This window comes from Pholcus phalangioides, unplaced genomic scaffold (assembly GCF_987345545.1).
Source record: "Pholcus phalangioides strain wild (caught in Gottingen) unplaced genomic scaffold, Ppha-v1.0 ptg000010l_1, whole genome shotgun sequence".
NCBI classification, from domain to species: Eukaryota; Metazoa; Arthropoda; class Arachnida; order Araneae; family Pholcidae; genus Pholcus; species Pholcus phalangioides.
In genome coordinates, this window is record NW_028301603.1 from 31,609,737 (window position 1) to 31,626,000 (window position 16,264).

At 36.7% G+C, this 16,264-nt stretch overlaps 1 protein-coding gene across 1 annotated transcript in view; it reads right to left on the reverse strand.

The window, feature by feature from the left end:
• Nucleotides 1-16,264, reverse strand: part of LOC149081276 (uncharacterized) — a 66,579-nt gene that overhangs the window by 40,830 nt on the left and 9,485 nt on the right. The window contains exons 2-3 of the mRNA XM_089238111.1: nucleotides 14,172-14,715; nucleotides 7,491-7,662 (exon numbers count right to left, since the gene is read on the reverse strand). Coding sequence (XP_089094237.1) covers nucleotides 7,491-7,662; nucleotides 14,172-14,706 — 707 coding nt within the window. The 5' untranslated portion in view covers nucleotides 14,707-14,715. The remainder of the gene's footprint in view (nucleotides 1-7,490; nucleotides 7,663-14,171; nucleotides 14,716-16,264) is intronic.

Below are 16,264 nucleotides of genomic sequence, written 5' to 3' on the forward strand. Positions count from 1 at the left end.
ATTTTCCATTATGCCCTAGTCCATAGGCTGGATAAGTGGAGTTATATTCGCTGGGAGAAAGCGGCATGATATGTTGCCATCACAACTTTTGAGTTCACAAGAGGGGTGTTGGTGCATTGCCCATTAATAGCAATACTTTTGGCGGCATCTGCTTTTCGGTTATATGATCTCTAACCTGAGGCACGAAAATGTTGTGAAATCATTCTAGAAAAACTGTTCGGTCAATCAAAGCACTTTTTTGGGCATAATAGTTCACAGGTTTTTTCTAGATGATGACAGATAACAGAAACTGACATTCAAATGAGTGACGGTTAATCAAAGTTTTAGTGTACTTGGCAATATTTAACTATAAGGAGAAATATGTTGCATTTAACAAAGATGTAAAAGTATTTCAGGAATCATCATAGGACTTGTGTATGATCAACAGGCATTCCTTATGCAATAAGACCAAAGCTGCTGGGAGACATCAGATATAACACCCAATTGAAATGCTTAGAAACATTTTTAATGCTAATATTTTTTTCATCATTGTGAGTTTCCATGAGGAGGACAGAAGCATACTTGACATAATTTGATACGTTAAATTGCATAAATTGTACTCAATATATCAGCTACACAGAGATTGTGCAAATAGTGCTGATTATTATCACTCATGGTTTGTAAACAAACTGTTTTTTTTTTTTTGGTTTAAACTGGTTTTTTCGGTTTAAATAGATTAGCATTAAAAAATAATAAAATTTCTGAACAATCATTCAAACTTCTAATAATTAATTAAATTAAAATGTTTATTAATGTAATTAACACAATTCCCATATTAATTAATCTTATATATAAATGTGAAAATATGTATGTATGTTCTTTATGCAAATCTACAGTTTTAGACCGATCATCCCCATATTTTGCACATACACCAAGCAGGTCCGGGATTGAACCGTAGGCTACTTTAAAAGTTCATCAGAGCTGGGCAAAAAATCATCGGGCAGCAATGGTTCCTGGGCCCCAACAGTAATTTTCGGAATGTTTACTTTGGTTACCGTGGTTCCCTAACAATGCGTATCAGACATGCGTATGCCTTTACAATGGTTTGTCACTTCTTTAATGTTGCCAGTATAACAGTGTATACCTTTAAAATGGTTTGTCATTTTCCCAGTAACTGAAGAAAACCCGGAAAGCACCAGTTATTTTTGCTAATCTACAAATATTTCTTACATTTTAATAAAAACCATCTTTTGCAATTTAGTTATTTTTTGCTTAACTCTATGAATTACTTTGTGTTTGTATGGTTAATGTTATTATTAACCATATAATATAAAGGTTTTTTTCTCCAGTTACTTTCAGTATGCTTAATTAGGAAGCTATTTTGCAAAAACTACTATAAAAATTAGGTGAATATAATGTATTTAATAAAGCATAAATAATGCAGATTAATTAGCAATGATTTATGATAGACTGGGTGATTATAACTAGTTCTGATTTCCAAACACTTTAAAAAAGAACCATCATCAGAATGATTTCAAAATTCACACGAATATTCCCGAAGCAATGACATTTTAAATGGCAAAGGGGGAAGAAATATTAAAAAAATGTAAAATTAACGACACTGTACTCATCCAACACGTGGAAAATTTGCTTGCAGAATGGAAATGATAGTCAGTCAGGGCAAAAGGATAACTTAATTAGCATTGCACGATTTCATAATTCATGGAAACATTACAAAAATGAAGTACTGTATATACTCATGTATAAGCCAAGTTTTTTTGTGGAAAAATTTGTTCCTCGAATAAGGGGGGGGGGGAAATTCAACTTATACTCGGGTCAGATTTTGATAAAATATCGACCCTGCAATTAGTAGTAATTTTTGTAGCAGTGTTCGAGAAACCGGCATTATTGGTATGGGATATGTTCAAACCCCACAGAACCGATAATGTCAAAGCCAAGGCAAAGAAATTGCAAACATCATTGGCTTTGATACCAGGTGGACTAACGTCGATTGTACAGCCTTTAGATGTGCTACTTCTTATGGGAAAGACAATTAAAATGTCTGTGAGGTAATGTAGCTACTAGTACACTGGTCTTTGTCCTTTAGGGACAGCTGGTGTCTTTATTGGATTATAGGACCACCTGCCCCTAGCATGATGGTGTCACTACTGTTGCTGCTTCTTTGTGAAGGGAACAAGAAACCCTTTGATAACCGCAATACACCACTACATTTAGATGTGTGATGCAATCCTTATTCATGAATTTGCTAAAGATAGAGCAAACGTCCATTAACACAATTGACACGTTTAAAAAGAAGTATGATAAACATGTTGGGGTAAATCGAGAAGCTATCCATACTTAGAATAAGACAACCATAAGTATTCTTTATGGGCATTGTATCATGTGTATATATTTTTTTCTATTACATTTTTAATTGGGTTGCTTTATTTTTGAAATATATGACATCCATATTTGTTACGGGCATCTTTTTCTCACCCACCTCGCTGGGCATTTTAACTGTTGTGGTGTTGTATTTGTATTTAGAATGTAGCCAAAGGTTAGAAAATATGATAAGAATGAGAAATTTTGGCTTCTGTATATAACTTATATAACTTTAAATAACCAAGATACTTGATATGCAAAAAAATATATATATTCAGGCCACTTTTATGAGACTTTTTGAAAAAAAAAACCACTTATACCATCTTATATCATTTAAAGATATACCATTAAAATGTACCCCATGAATATAAAATGTGATAAAAATGAAAAATTTTGGCTAATAATGAACCGATATGATATTTTTCAAGGAAAAAAAATTATATTTTGGCCACTTTTATTTGATTTTTGAAAAAACCACTTTGTTTAAACCGAACAACCCTGTCACAAATGAATGGGCTTTTTACAAAATGTTGACTTGATGTGCCTTATTTGTAAGTCATAAAAGAAAAGAAATGAAGAGACTATTCTTCCCTAGCATTTTTGTTCTCATGTCTTATCGATACTGAATATTAGGATGAAAGATTAAATTCTGAACAGGAAATGTGGCAAAGTATATAGTAACTTGTGACTTTTTTAACTGCAAGTGCAAAACTTCAGTCGTACGATTCAAAATTTAATATAGTATTATGGTAAAAAAGAATGTGTTTAATAACTGAAATTCTCAAAAAACTGTGATTGTGTTGAAATGCTTCTAAGTTGTTTTATTATATAAACTGAAGAGCCAAAAAAACTGGTGCAGGCATGCATATGCAAATAAAGAGATATGGAACCAATCAGAGTACGGCGCTGCGGTTGGCAATGCCTATATAACACAACAAGTGTCTGGCATAGTTGTTAGATCGGTTACTGCTGCTACAATGGCAGGTTATCGAGATTTAAGTGAGTTTGAACGTGGTGTTATAGTCGGCGCTCGAGAGATAGGACATAGCATCTCCGAGGTAGCGATGAAATTTGGATTTTCACGTACAACCATTTCACGAGTGTACCGTGAATATCGGGAATCCGGTAAAAAATTAAATCTAGGACATCGCTGCGGCCGGAAAAAGATCATGCAAGAGCAGGACTGACGAGAATCATTAAACGTGACAGACGTGCAACCCTTCCACAAATTGCTGCAGATTTCCATGCTGGGCCATCAACAAGTGTCAGCGTGCGAACCATTCAATGAAACATCTTTGATTTGGGCTTTCGGAGCCGAAGGCCCACTCGTGTACCCTTGATGACTGCACAACACAAAGCTTTACGCCTCCCCTGGGCCCGACAACACACACATTCGACTGTTGAGGACTGGAAACACGTTGCTTGGTCTGACGAGTCTCGGTTCCAATTACTTCGAGCTGATGGATGTGTACGGGTATGGAAACAACTTCATGAATCCATGCACCCTACATGTCAACAGGGGACTGTTCAAGCTGGTGGAGGCTCTGTGATGGTATGGGGCGTGTGCAGTTGGCGTGATATGGGACCCCTGATACGTCTAGATACGACTCTGACAGGTGACAGGTACGTAAGCATCCTGTCTGATCACCTGCACCCATTCATGTCCATTGTGCATTCCGACGGACTTGGACAATTTCAGCAGGACAATGCGACACCCCACACGTCCAGAATTGCTACAAAGTGGCTCCAGGAACACCCTTCTGACTTTAGACACTTCTGCTGGTCACCTAAATCCCCAGACATGAACATTATTAAACATATCTGGGATGCCTTGCAACGTGCTGTTCAGAAGAGATTTCCACCCCCTCTTACTCCTACGGATTTATGGACAGCCCTGCAGGATTCATGGTGTCAATTACCTCCAGCACTACTTCAGACATTAGTCGAGTCCATGCCACGCCGTGTTGCGGCACTTCTGCATGCTCGCGGGGGGCCCTACACGATATTAGGCAGGTGACCGGTGTTTTTTGGCTCTTCAGTGTATATATATGCTATAATACCCGGAGCTGCCGGGGTTTTCTTCAATAAGGCTTTTTGGATCGTGTAATTTTCCCCCTTCTTTCTTTGAGGGACATACAAACCGTGTCTAACTTAACCAATATGGTGACTTCCTGTGCAACTCATGAAAGAAACAAATTTAGATTTAAAGAAACGTAGAAATGAATATTTTTTTCCCCCTTTTCTAAGGGGGGCACGCTAGGTATTTCAAATCTTCTCCCCCTTGAACTTCAAATTATCCATCTGCCTGTTTCAGCTTCCAAAAATGCTTAATTAAAGCTGTGGAATGTTTTCGATGTACTTTTTACAGGTCCATAATGAATTTTAAAATACATTCTAATCTATGCAGTTGAATATGGAGATGGAGACATAATTTTCATGCTCAAAAAGATATAAATAAAAAGTCGAAATCAATGTTATTGCATGAATATCCAACTCAAAAGTATAGGTCCGGCTAATTACTTTATATTTAATCTCTTGGGCTTTGTATACCTCTAAGCGAACTCCATACCTCAAAAATCGAAAATTCAGTACAATTTTTTAAATTATTGATGTGGCAGAAAACCCCACCAAATTTCCGCATTTCCACAGTAAAATCAGCAATTTTACCCTGATTTCTATGGGGGGATAACCCTTTGCCTGACCCTCAAAGCAATGCTGATGATGATTATGACATCTATTCAAAAAGCTTCATTACCGGGAGTATTAAAAATGTGGCAAATCATTATAAAGGCATAAACTATTATACATATAATGGCAATGTTAAAGAAGTGGCAAACCATTGTATAGGCATATACACGTCTGAAACGCATTGCTAGGGAATCACGGTAACCAAAGTCAACGTTCGGAAAGTGATTGTCGAGGCCCAAAATACCATTGCTGCCTGACAGTTTTTGCCCCGCTCTGATGAAGTTTTAAAGTAGCCTATAGTTCAAGTCGGGTCCCATTTGGTATATATGCAAAATTTTGCAACGATCAATCTAAAATTGTAGATTTGTATAGAGAACACACGCACACAGAAAATCAATTTTATATATATAGATATACATTTTTGGATTCACCCACTCAACTTTGAAGCAGCCTAATGGCTGTCATAACAAAAAAAGGTTTAGTTACACCTTGTTACACTGAACTGATAAAAGTGAACATTAATTTCAAAATGGTTATATTTCTTGTCAACAAAAATAATTTGAAGTTCATAAATAAATAAAGGACTTTTTATTCAAGCATACAACTAATAGAACCGTTCACAATTGATACTATATTAACATTACAGTTCATAAAATCCTCTGCAATAAATTAAGCTTATGATTGAACAAGTATGAAAGGAAATAATTTTTTAGAAATCTTTCAGTTTCTTCCACATTCAGTGGAAGAACCTATTTCTTCCTGCTGTTTTTTCCATGGTTTTTCCAACTCGGAAGGAGCTTCCTAATCTTGGCAGTGACATAACTTTTTAGATATGTCAAAATGCTTTTAAGCACCCTTTCAAGTTCTGCAGAACTCAAAAGAATTTTCTCGTCTTTTGCATTCATTCATTCTAAGCTGAGAAATTGATTACAGAATGCAAGTGCTAAAAATACTTTTGTTTTTCAATGTTGTACTGCAATGAGGATTTTTATATTATTTTCTGATAATTTGTATTTATTATTTGTAATAATAATCTGTTTTCTAATGATTTTTAAAATAAGATGAAATTTTTATTTTCCAGTAGTATGGAAGAGATCAGTGCCATTTAATAAATGAATAATGTTTAATTGTTTTGTTACGTAAAAAATTTTAAAATAACTTTGTCAATTAGATTGAAATTGTATGAATGGATTTAATACTTTCAATAAAATTTCCCTAGGTCTGATGGAAAGCTTCAGCTAGATATGTGATTTTGGTCAAAGGACCGATACAATTTTTAAAATTAGTTTTACATGTGCGTAGTTAAATTGTCCTAGGCCTAATTCAAATTTATTAGAGGAGTTAAAATGTATTTGCCATATTTTACATTGTAGTGCAAATGATGAATACAGAAGGAAGACTGGTTTCTTCAGCTTGGAAGGAGCGGGGTCGGCAGTTTTTCCAGGCAAAAGAAACTGTCCAACTCTTCAAAAGACTGATGCAATTATTAATTTGCATATGATAAAATTAGTGAAATTAAATTTACTTAATGTTATAAAAAATATATGTTTGCTATATCTAAAGCATAAATTCTAACTTATATGATAAATTATTGAAGGAAAACTAGTTTCTTCCACTCAGAAGAAACCTATTTCTTTCAGCCAGTTTTTTGCATGGTTTTTTCCACTTTGGAAGCAACTGTTCAACCCTGCCTGAAACCAAAGTGATACTGAATGATGATCAAGATTAAGAAGTGGAAGGCAAGTTTATTATGAGCAATGTAGGGCAAGAGCTTCGTAAGTTTAAAATAGCAATGGATTGTTTCCCTGACATAGACCCATGTTTGAAAAATTTTAAGAGAAAGCCTTGTTGCCATATCTTTTCTTTCTTTCAAACCAAACATGGCACATGTTCTGTCGACTTCAGCCAGTTTTAGCCATTGTCCTATTGTCAAGGGGAAGAAGGAAGAAGGGGAATCAAGGGGAATTGATCATATCAGAGAACTTACTATAATCTAACAAATTGACTATTTCACCAAACACCAACTCTGGTCATATCACTATATTGCAATTTATTGCCATTAATGAGTTTGGTAGGGAATGAAGGCACCATTTATCAGTGCTCGCCTCAAAAGTTCATTAGGAAATATCTTATCTATATTCTCCCTTGGGTTTCAACTTGCCACCGTGACAGCAACCTTCACAGTGGTAGATGAGTATCTTACTACCACCCCACTCGGGCACTAACAAATTGACTGAAATGAAGATAAAATGGATAACAAACATTATAGTATTCATTCGAATAATATTACAGATATAAGCAGGATATCTAAAAAACACAAGTGTATGGTTTTTGTTATTCTCAGATTTCCTGTATTTGAGGTACAGGTTACCACATGAACATAACCCCAGCGAATGCCAAGGGATAACTGTAATTAAAATCAGGTAGCTGTTTTACATCACCTCGGAGGTTCGACGCCTACGACTTCAACACTGCTGTCGTCGTCCTCGTCAGTCAACAGACACTCAAGCTGCACATCAGCTGCTACTGATGACCAATTTTCTTGTTCTTTGGACTGACTGACCACTGCATCTTTCTGATATGCCTCGTGGCTACTGCTTCCATTACAATTCTCTATTTTAAAAAAAAACAATTTCAATACACGTAAGAAAATTACTTAGACTTCCATTATGTATCAAAAAGAGTGAGAAACCTCGCTACAACAATAAATCTCTCTAAAATTATATCCTTTACCATAACGACTCCCCAGGGACGCCAGAACATATTTGATGGTGTTGCTAAAGTAATACCAATCATTTTTATGGTATTGCTCAGGAATACCAATCATTAGAACACGGAAGTTCAGGCAAAATGCAAATTTTTGCCTATTTTCAAACTTTTTTGATAAAAATGCCTTTTTGAAATTTTCATGCCATAAATGCCTATTTCAACATTGTTTCAAGTTTATTAGTGAATTTCAGAGGCTATAATCTGTAAAACTTGGGTATTTTGGGCATTAAAAACTTCAAAAAAATCGTAATTTTTAAAATTTTCCAACTTTCAGTATTAATTATTATTAGAAAGTCCCCCCCCCCCACTTCCAGCCTATTTCACGCAAATAAGTGATCTGACAGACTGGTGTTGCCCTGCATTAACTTTGCTTTGGCCAGATGGTGTTAGATGTGAATGATTTTGTTTCAGATGAATGCAACCCGTGCTAGAAAAGCAGAGGAAAACTAAAAGTTTTTGTTTCTCTCCCGCACGCTTTACATAATGTCTCGGCCAGGCATTGGACTGCGTTGTATATGCATAGCTGGCTGATGGCTGTTCTAAGAGGTCATGAATTGACGTCATGGCTCACACAAGGCGGAGTAGAAGCAGGCAGGGCCCATGGTGTTTTGATTTTATTTTTTGTACCATAAATGCACTGCAAACAACCATGGCTATTTATTAAACATACATACAGCATTTAATATTCGATTAAATTGACCAGAGTGGCCCTCAGGGGCGTTTGGCAGATACGTCCACACAGGGCCCTGCACTTGAAGGGGCCGTGTATTCATTGCCGTACACAAAGGGGGGTTTTGGGGTTCTCAACCCCCCCCCCCCCCGCGAGCCAAGATTATAGTGTAGCAGGAAAAAACTAACCCCCCCCCCAGAAGGAAAAAAAATCTGATCCCCCCCCCCCCCGAGAAAATACTGTGTACGCCTATGCCTGTATTTACCTTCATATGTGGTAATATTTAAAAAAGTTCTATTTTTATTTTAAAAAAATGAGATATCATTATTTATAGTTGAAAAACGGTGCTAATGGTTATTCCAAATAATACAGCAAATAAATTATAACTATTCGCAACTTGAAGGAGCCCCACAGATTATTTTCTCTACCGGATCAGCGTCTGGTAATGGGGGTCCGGGAATTACCCTAATCCTGATGATCTACTAACATTTTGTTTTGGGATTGAAATCAATTTAACAATAATGCAGTTATTACAAACTATAATTAAAACAATGGACGGATTAAGTGCAACCAATTTTTCAGCTAGTTTTTGGACCCTTAATATCTTTGTTTTTAATTATTTTTCTTCCTTCCAAAACGTATAAATACCTTTTTTAGTGCCTTTTTGCCTGCCTATTACAATTTTTAGTGCCTAAATTTCCGCGCTCTACCACATCATTTAAAAATAGCTCATATAGTACACTGAAAGCGCTTTTCTATATTTGCGTGAGAAAAAAAGAAACTTTAAATTGCTATTAATTTCAGTGATTTTTTTTTTGCCTCTTTTACGCACTACCAACATCTACCAATCTCCCCCTCCTACCCGGGGAACCTATCAATTGACGAAAACCTTGCATATCCAAAAATGTCTAGCACTAGCTGGTTAGCCCTGGGGATGGCAAAACAGTATTCGGCTAAAAAGGCATCTGTAACCGAATGCCATTGTCATCTACTTCCCGATATTTCTTCTATTCATCCTTCTCCCCAGGGATTTGTGTCCTGTTGTTGAAATTGTAGGAAAAGAAAATCTGCGGTGTCCAGTGTGAAGCCCGCGCCGGCACCAGACTCTCCAGATGGTTTTGCAGGCTGTTTACCTTGAGCACATGCAATTAACAATAATTGAATCCGTCGGTCTTTTTTACTCAGTGAAAAGAGCTGCTGATAAGCATACAATGAGGGATGCCCGTTGTTAATGGTCCCTGGTTGTTGTTCTTTTTTTTGAAATGATATACAGTATATTTTCCACATGAAGAAAAAACTTGTTTCTACAGTTTACTGCAACACCAATAATCCTGCCCCCCCCCCCCCACAAGCGTAGGGCTGACAGTGATCCAGCCCTGGGGCCCAAGATAACTAACATTGTTTTTGTTTCCATGCTATAAATTCACGATGGGGGCCCGCCAGATTCCAGTTTAAGAGGGCCCCTGCTTCAGAATGTGGGGACCATATAAATACTTACCAAAAAGTTAGACTAAAAGCTATGGTGTGGTAAATTTTTCAACTCGTCCTTGATTGTAACCCAGCTGCATATAGCATGGACCTTTTATGCCATTCCTGTGCAATTCTTTTTGTCTCATAGATAGATAAATTATTAAATTAATGAATTATGAAATAATCACAAATTTGCACTGTTGGAATAACGAAACCATGGCCTCCACGAGCGTCGAATTGAGAGACTCCAGCCTGGCGACAGACAATTTTTAATTATTTTTTTGTTTAATTCAAATGCTTTTTGAAAGTTAGTAACTCGGAATTTTTCCGGAAGAAATTCCTTGCGCTCCTTTTCTGCCCCTTCCAAAGGTCAATTCGAGTGTGGGGGTGTTTAATCCCCCCACTCTTTAGCAGACATTAATAGATTTTTTTTGCAAGTTATTTTTGGAATTAAAAAAAAACACTTTTGGGTATTTAAAAATTAGACGAGAACCTAACAAAAAAAATAATAACACAAATAATAGGCTAAGTAAAATTGAAAAGTTTTTGAGAGATCAACTTCACAAAATGTCTGGTCTTGTAAACGCTAAAATTAGAGGCGAGAGATTGACGAGATATTTTGTTAGTTCCGCTTAAAGGGTTGAATATACGGCGTGTATTATTACATTAATTTAATAATTTATCTATTAATACTATTAATTGTATTCAAAATTTATCGATTACAGTCGCAAGCGTACGCAGAATTGTCTCAAGGGGGTTTCAGATGTTTTCCTCCGGGGGGGGGGGGGGGGGTTACTTTTTTCCCTGCAAAATAACACTATAATCTTGGCTCAAGGGGGGTTAGAACCCCCCCCCCTTGCGTACGCCAATGATTACAGTTTATAAAATGCATGCTTCTATAGTGATAAAAATTTCTTAGGCATGTCAAATTCAGTACAGAAATGTGATGTCCTTCAACCTTATTCTACTTCTGGGATCCCGGGAAATGAGTTCAGATTCCAGGGAATATTCCCGGTTGAATTCTAGGTGCGGTATCGCGGGAAAAATGGATCACAGGAGAGAAAACCTAGTGGGGACTTGGGATCCACCTTTCCCTGCCATATAAGAAAATTACCGATATGTACGGGCAGGGCCGCAACTGCAGGCGGGTCTGATGCCCTGGGCACTGTACTAGAGGGGTCACAAATTTCACTCTTTAATCTCTCCTTCAACATCATGAGGGGGCGCCAAAATGCTTGGTTGCCTCGGCTGACCAAGCATCTAGTTGCGGCCCTGTGTACGGGATGAAAGTTAATTCTATTCTGTCGCTTTGGTCGTCCCCTCACGAAAGGAATTTCTGGCTACGGCACCTGATAGTATGTGGCATAAGTGTGATATTTTTTTTTTTCTTGTCAGTTTCTAAATCCTTAATTTTAGGTTTTAATTTTTTTCCTTTATTTATAAATGATTTTTTCTTGATGCCCATTTTAAAATTTTTTCTTGCCTATTTTACTTTAATCATAAAATTTTATAGGTTTAAAAAATTACTATCCCTTTGAAGCCTTACATTTTAATTTCTTAAACGAATGAACAAATTTTCTGAACAGTTCGAAGGAGCTTATCAGAGCCATTGCCAGAAATTCTTTCAGAGGAGGTTTGAAGTGACAGAACAACAGATTTTTTTTCTTCGCCTTTTTCTAATATGTTGGGTGCGAAACCAGACCTCCCAGTTCCCCCTCTCACCACAGTCTTGCAGCTGCTGTCCGTGATTGTCTTTTGCCGATGGCTATCCATGCACATAAAACATGCACTCAAACCCAATTCTTTCTTGCACAGTAGGTGACACACCCGCCCCTAGGTCGGCGTCTGAACTCAGTAATTGTATTGCAATGCCTTTTTTACAAAATAAAAAGAGTGCCGCTGATCAGTATGGGATTGGTGACTGTTGCTCCCTGCCTATTTCTTGGTGACTGTATAATAAAAAAAATCTACACTGCTGCTGTTGTTGTTGAAAACATGTTCCTTTATTTTGTTTGGACTTTCCCTGCCCAGTAGAATGCATTATTTGTAACATGAAAGCACAGAGCTAAAAGAAAAATTTACAATTTTTTTCCTTAAAGAAATTTCATATCAGCATTTATCAAGAAGCGGGTCGCACCTCATGTAAGTTCACTTTTATATAAACAAGTTTTATCAGAAATTTCCTTTTTTTCATGACTAACTTCGTGTTAGCTATCGTCTGCAAACTGACCATATTTTCTTTTTAACTATGTATAATCAAAATTGTGCAATACCAGAGGTAACCAGATTGTACATTACATTGCCCTGGGAATGCATACGAATTAATTGGGTTGGTGAAGGGGCTTCCCCCAAGCTGATAAAAAAATTTGGAAAAATTGAAATATATCATCGTAATTAAAATATCGAAAGAAACACTTTTTATATGCTATTTGACAGAGTTCATATTTCTTTTTTTAGAGGGTTTTTGGCCGTAATCCTCCACGCTGGCCAGATATTCAAATATGCTATTTAAACCCCCTTAAGTTAATTTAAATGTTTTTTGAGTGTTGGTAAATCAAAATTTCTCTGAAAAAAATTCCTTATGCCCCCTTTGAAAGTCGGTTCTGCCGCAGGGCCGCAACTAGATGTTTGGTCATCCGGGGCAAGTGCGCATTTTGGCGCCCCCTTGTACTGTTGAAGGAGAGCCTTGAGGGCCAAATCTGGTCATGCATTGAAGACCCCTGGCTCAAGCCTTCCATATCACGTATAGCCAAGACCCCCTGTAAGCCTCGGATCTTCAATGCATGGCCAGATTTGGTCCTCGAAGCTTTTCATCGTGGCCCGCCGTTATGTTTCCTCATGTTATTTCTCAAAATGTTATCAATTCTGTTATTTACTATTATTACCTATTATTTTTTTATTATTTCTTATTTTATTATTATGCATTTTTGTATCTTTTTATCAGTACTAAATTCAGTCAACTTAAATTTGATTTCTAAGCGACGGAAAAGACGTCGTTGAGGTTTTTGGAGAGGAAAAAAAAACACTCTTGTTTTTATTTCAGATAAAATGAAAGATGCATATAATAGTAATTTATAAAATTAGATTCCAAAATTCTTTGTCAAAAAATTTCTGTTCAAAATAATCTGATGGAAAAATACAGGGCTTGACAAATCCCAGGCACTAGATCACCATGGCGACTAAGAAATTGCCTTTGACGCCTAATATTTTTATGTATGATAACTGATAACTATATTGAAGTCTGAGGACAGTACAGAATTATCGGAAATTACGTCTACTTGTCTGCCAGCATGAAAGGGGTCCTGAACAAGTCAGAATACACATTTTTGGACGGATTTTGTGGGGAAAAAATCTTGGCGCCTATATTTTGTTGGCACGTAAATTTTTTTTTTGGATTTGTCAAGCCCTGCTCATGTATATGTATACACTCATTCTATTTCAGCGTATGTATAACATTAATAAACCTACATATACTGTACGCAGGCTCAGGGACGTGCCCAGAACCAAACTTTGTGGGATTGACTAAGGTATCTCTCCCAGAAAAAATTTGAATCACTAACCTTTAAAAACAATTTAAAACAAACCGAAATAGTAAGAAAATGCATATAACTGCTATATGCAACTTCTGTCGATATTTTATATAATTTATTAAAAAAATACTCTAAATTTTTGATCATCTTGAGGCAGACATCCATAGATTTACCATATTTTACTGAGGCGGCAAAAATCTTTTTCCACAAAAGTAGGTTAAATTACCCGTCATCGCTGAAATCAAATACAGATTGAGGATAAAAAAACGGGACATTCTAGTTCAAAAAAGGACATATGGTCAGGGGAAAATATGTGTTATTACCAAACACTCCCCCCCCCCCCCCCCGTACTGAGTAATGTCCCATAAACTTTGAGCAACGCAACACCAATTATTTTTGACTTCCGGCGTCCCTGCGACTCCCCAACATAGTTTAAACCAAACAACCCTGCTATCTATACATTATTGTATTGTTATTTTCCAAAAAATCTTAATATATATAATATTAGACAAGGGTGCATAGAAGTTCAACCTAGTCACAAACCCCATGTACGTTTCACGCGTTACAGACCCGTGTTCTCCAACAATGTGGGTGCAGAGAGTGATGTCACTGCAAATATATATTTTTTAATGTAACGAATATAATGTGCATGAAACAATACAAGAAAATATTAATTGGAATACCTGCAGGTCCATCACATGCCATTTCAACATTTTCTGGAGGATCCCACACATCCAAATAGTTGTTGTCATGTGCTTGTACAACTGGAACTCCACCGCCCCTATGTGCTGCTGCCTGAGCACTGTGCAAACCTAAAATGTCTATGTCACTGTCACTATCTGTAGTATCAACGATGAGATGAGGTGGAGAATGCAATTGCAGGAACAACGGATTATCAGATGGTGAGAACCCTACAGTCCTGGCTGCGCTGGTTGTTGCTTCATTGTCTAGAGATATATCTTCGTCTAACATGGAAGTTGTGGCACTGTCAAAACCTTTATTGCTCATCTTATGTGAATCGACGTCCTGCGAGCAGTTCGATATCTCGTCCAACAGCCCCCCGATAACAGAGTTCAGCTTTTCGCGTTGCAAGGTGGATCGTTCTATGGTGATTTTCAAACTGCCAGCGTTGCTCTTTTTGCTTGACATGGAAGAACGGTCCTTGGTCTCAGACAATTTTGGGTCATCAGGAGCTGTGCTCACTTTTGACAGCTTCATAACTATGACCTATGAGCAAAAAATTAAAAAAAAAATGCACACTCAGAGAAGCAAAATTAAGTAATATCAGTCGGTATTAATATTATCTAAAAACTGAGTTATTTGTAAATTTTATCTTGCCTTGTTGCATATAATTACTCCTATTAAACCAAACGTTGCCAAAAAGCAGAATACACTAAAAATAGTGACCTAAATCACAGAAAAATACTTGGAAGATATTTTGAGAAAAGAAAAATTTGAGGTAGGCTGTGTCATAAACATGGTCGCAAGTTTTGGCATGAATATGTTCTTTCTGCCATGAGCCGCATGGTAGATACTTTCTTTTTTCTTTCAAACCAAGCACAACTACAGCCTATTGATATGGGCAATTTACTACCGATTAAGTTGTGTCGGAAATGTGAGAGTGAGTACCTAACAATCTGAGTGCGTTACTATACTTTTTAAATCATGTGAGTGAAGTGCAATAATAAATCTTTATTTGCATATGGGCCAGACCCATGCAACGATGGCGTACAATTAAAAAACCACAATTCATCAGTATGCACATAACCATAGCACTTACACACAATAATTTTTTTTTTAAATCGAACATCAATATGAAAAATTCAAAGACTTTACAACATCGTTAAAAAAATCAGTTTCCCAATTTGATCTTCGGATAAGTTCGATATTTTGAAATGGAATTTTATCGGGTGGGACTGTGAAAAATAGGCCTACAAGATTTTAGAAGTACGCTTCTTTGTAAATCAAATGGTGGACATTCGAATAAAATACTTCGAAAAAATTACTGAAGTTACTGCTGCAATCAGGGCAATTCTGGTAGGATTTATTATGACATATCCACTAGGCAAATGCAAAAAACCAGTAGTCTGTTCTAATTTGAAAAATTAGGCATTTCCATGACAAATTCATGTTAAAAAGCAGATAATTTTCAGATGCGAGACTGAAAAAAATCTTGTGGTAGTGAGCATATCCGGTGACCTATAAATTGATAAAAGATAGTTTTTAATTGTTAGGTTTATGTATCTTGAAATAACCTTAGAAAAATGTTTTCTGAGCGCAGTCTCTCTCTCAGTACCACTTGCAGTTCTTAAATAAATGGGAGCCCAGTTTTACGAAGCATGTGCAAAATACTAAATACCCAATTACAGCTACTGATCATTGGAGGGCATTGTGACAAATTTTAGGGAGTCTGTTAGCATTCGAATTTCGTACCAGAAAAAAAGTGTATTTTTTAAAAAAGTCACGAATATTGGACGTCTGGATGGATTCAAGTTTGTGTATATAACCAGAACAATATCTGGACATTGCAAATAATTTGCAGAGAAAAAGTGCTCTTGAGCTTTTTCAATATGAAACCAATGGTCTCGTGACCAAATTGGTGCAGCATAACTCATAACAGACTTTGACAGAGAGTCCAACAGTTTTAATGCAGCAGGAACAGATGGGTTACACGCCCCACTGAAAATCTGAATAACTCCACCTGCAGCAACTTTGACTTCAGCCACAACGCAATTAGTATTCTTTGAAAAACACCTGAGTAGGAAAAAATAACACC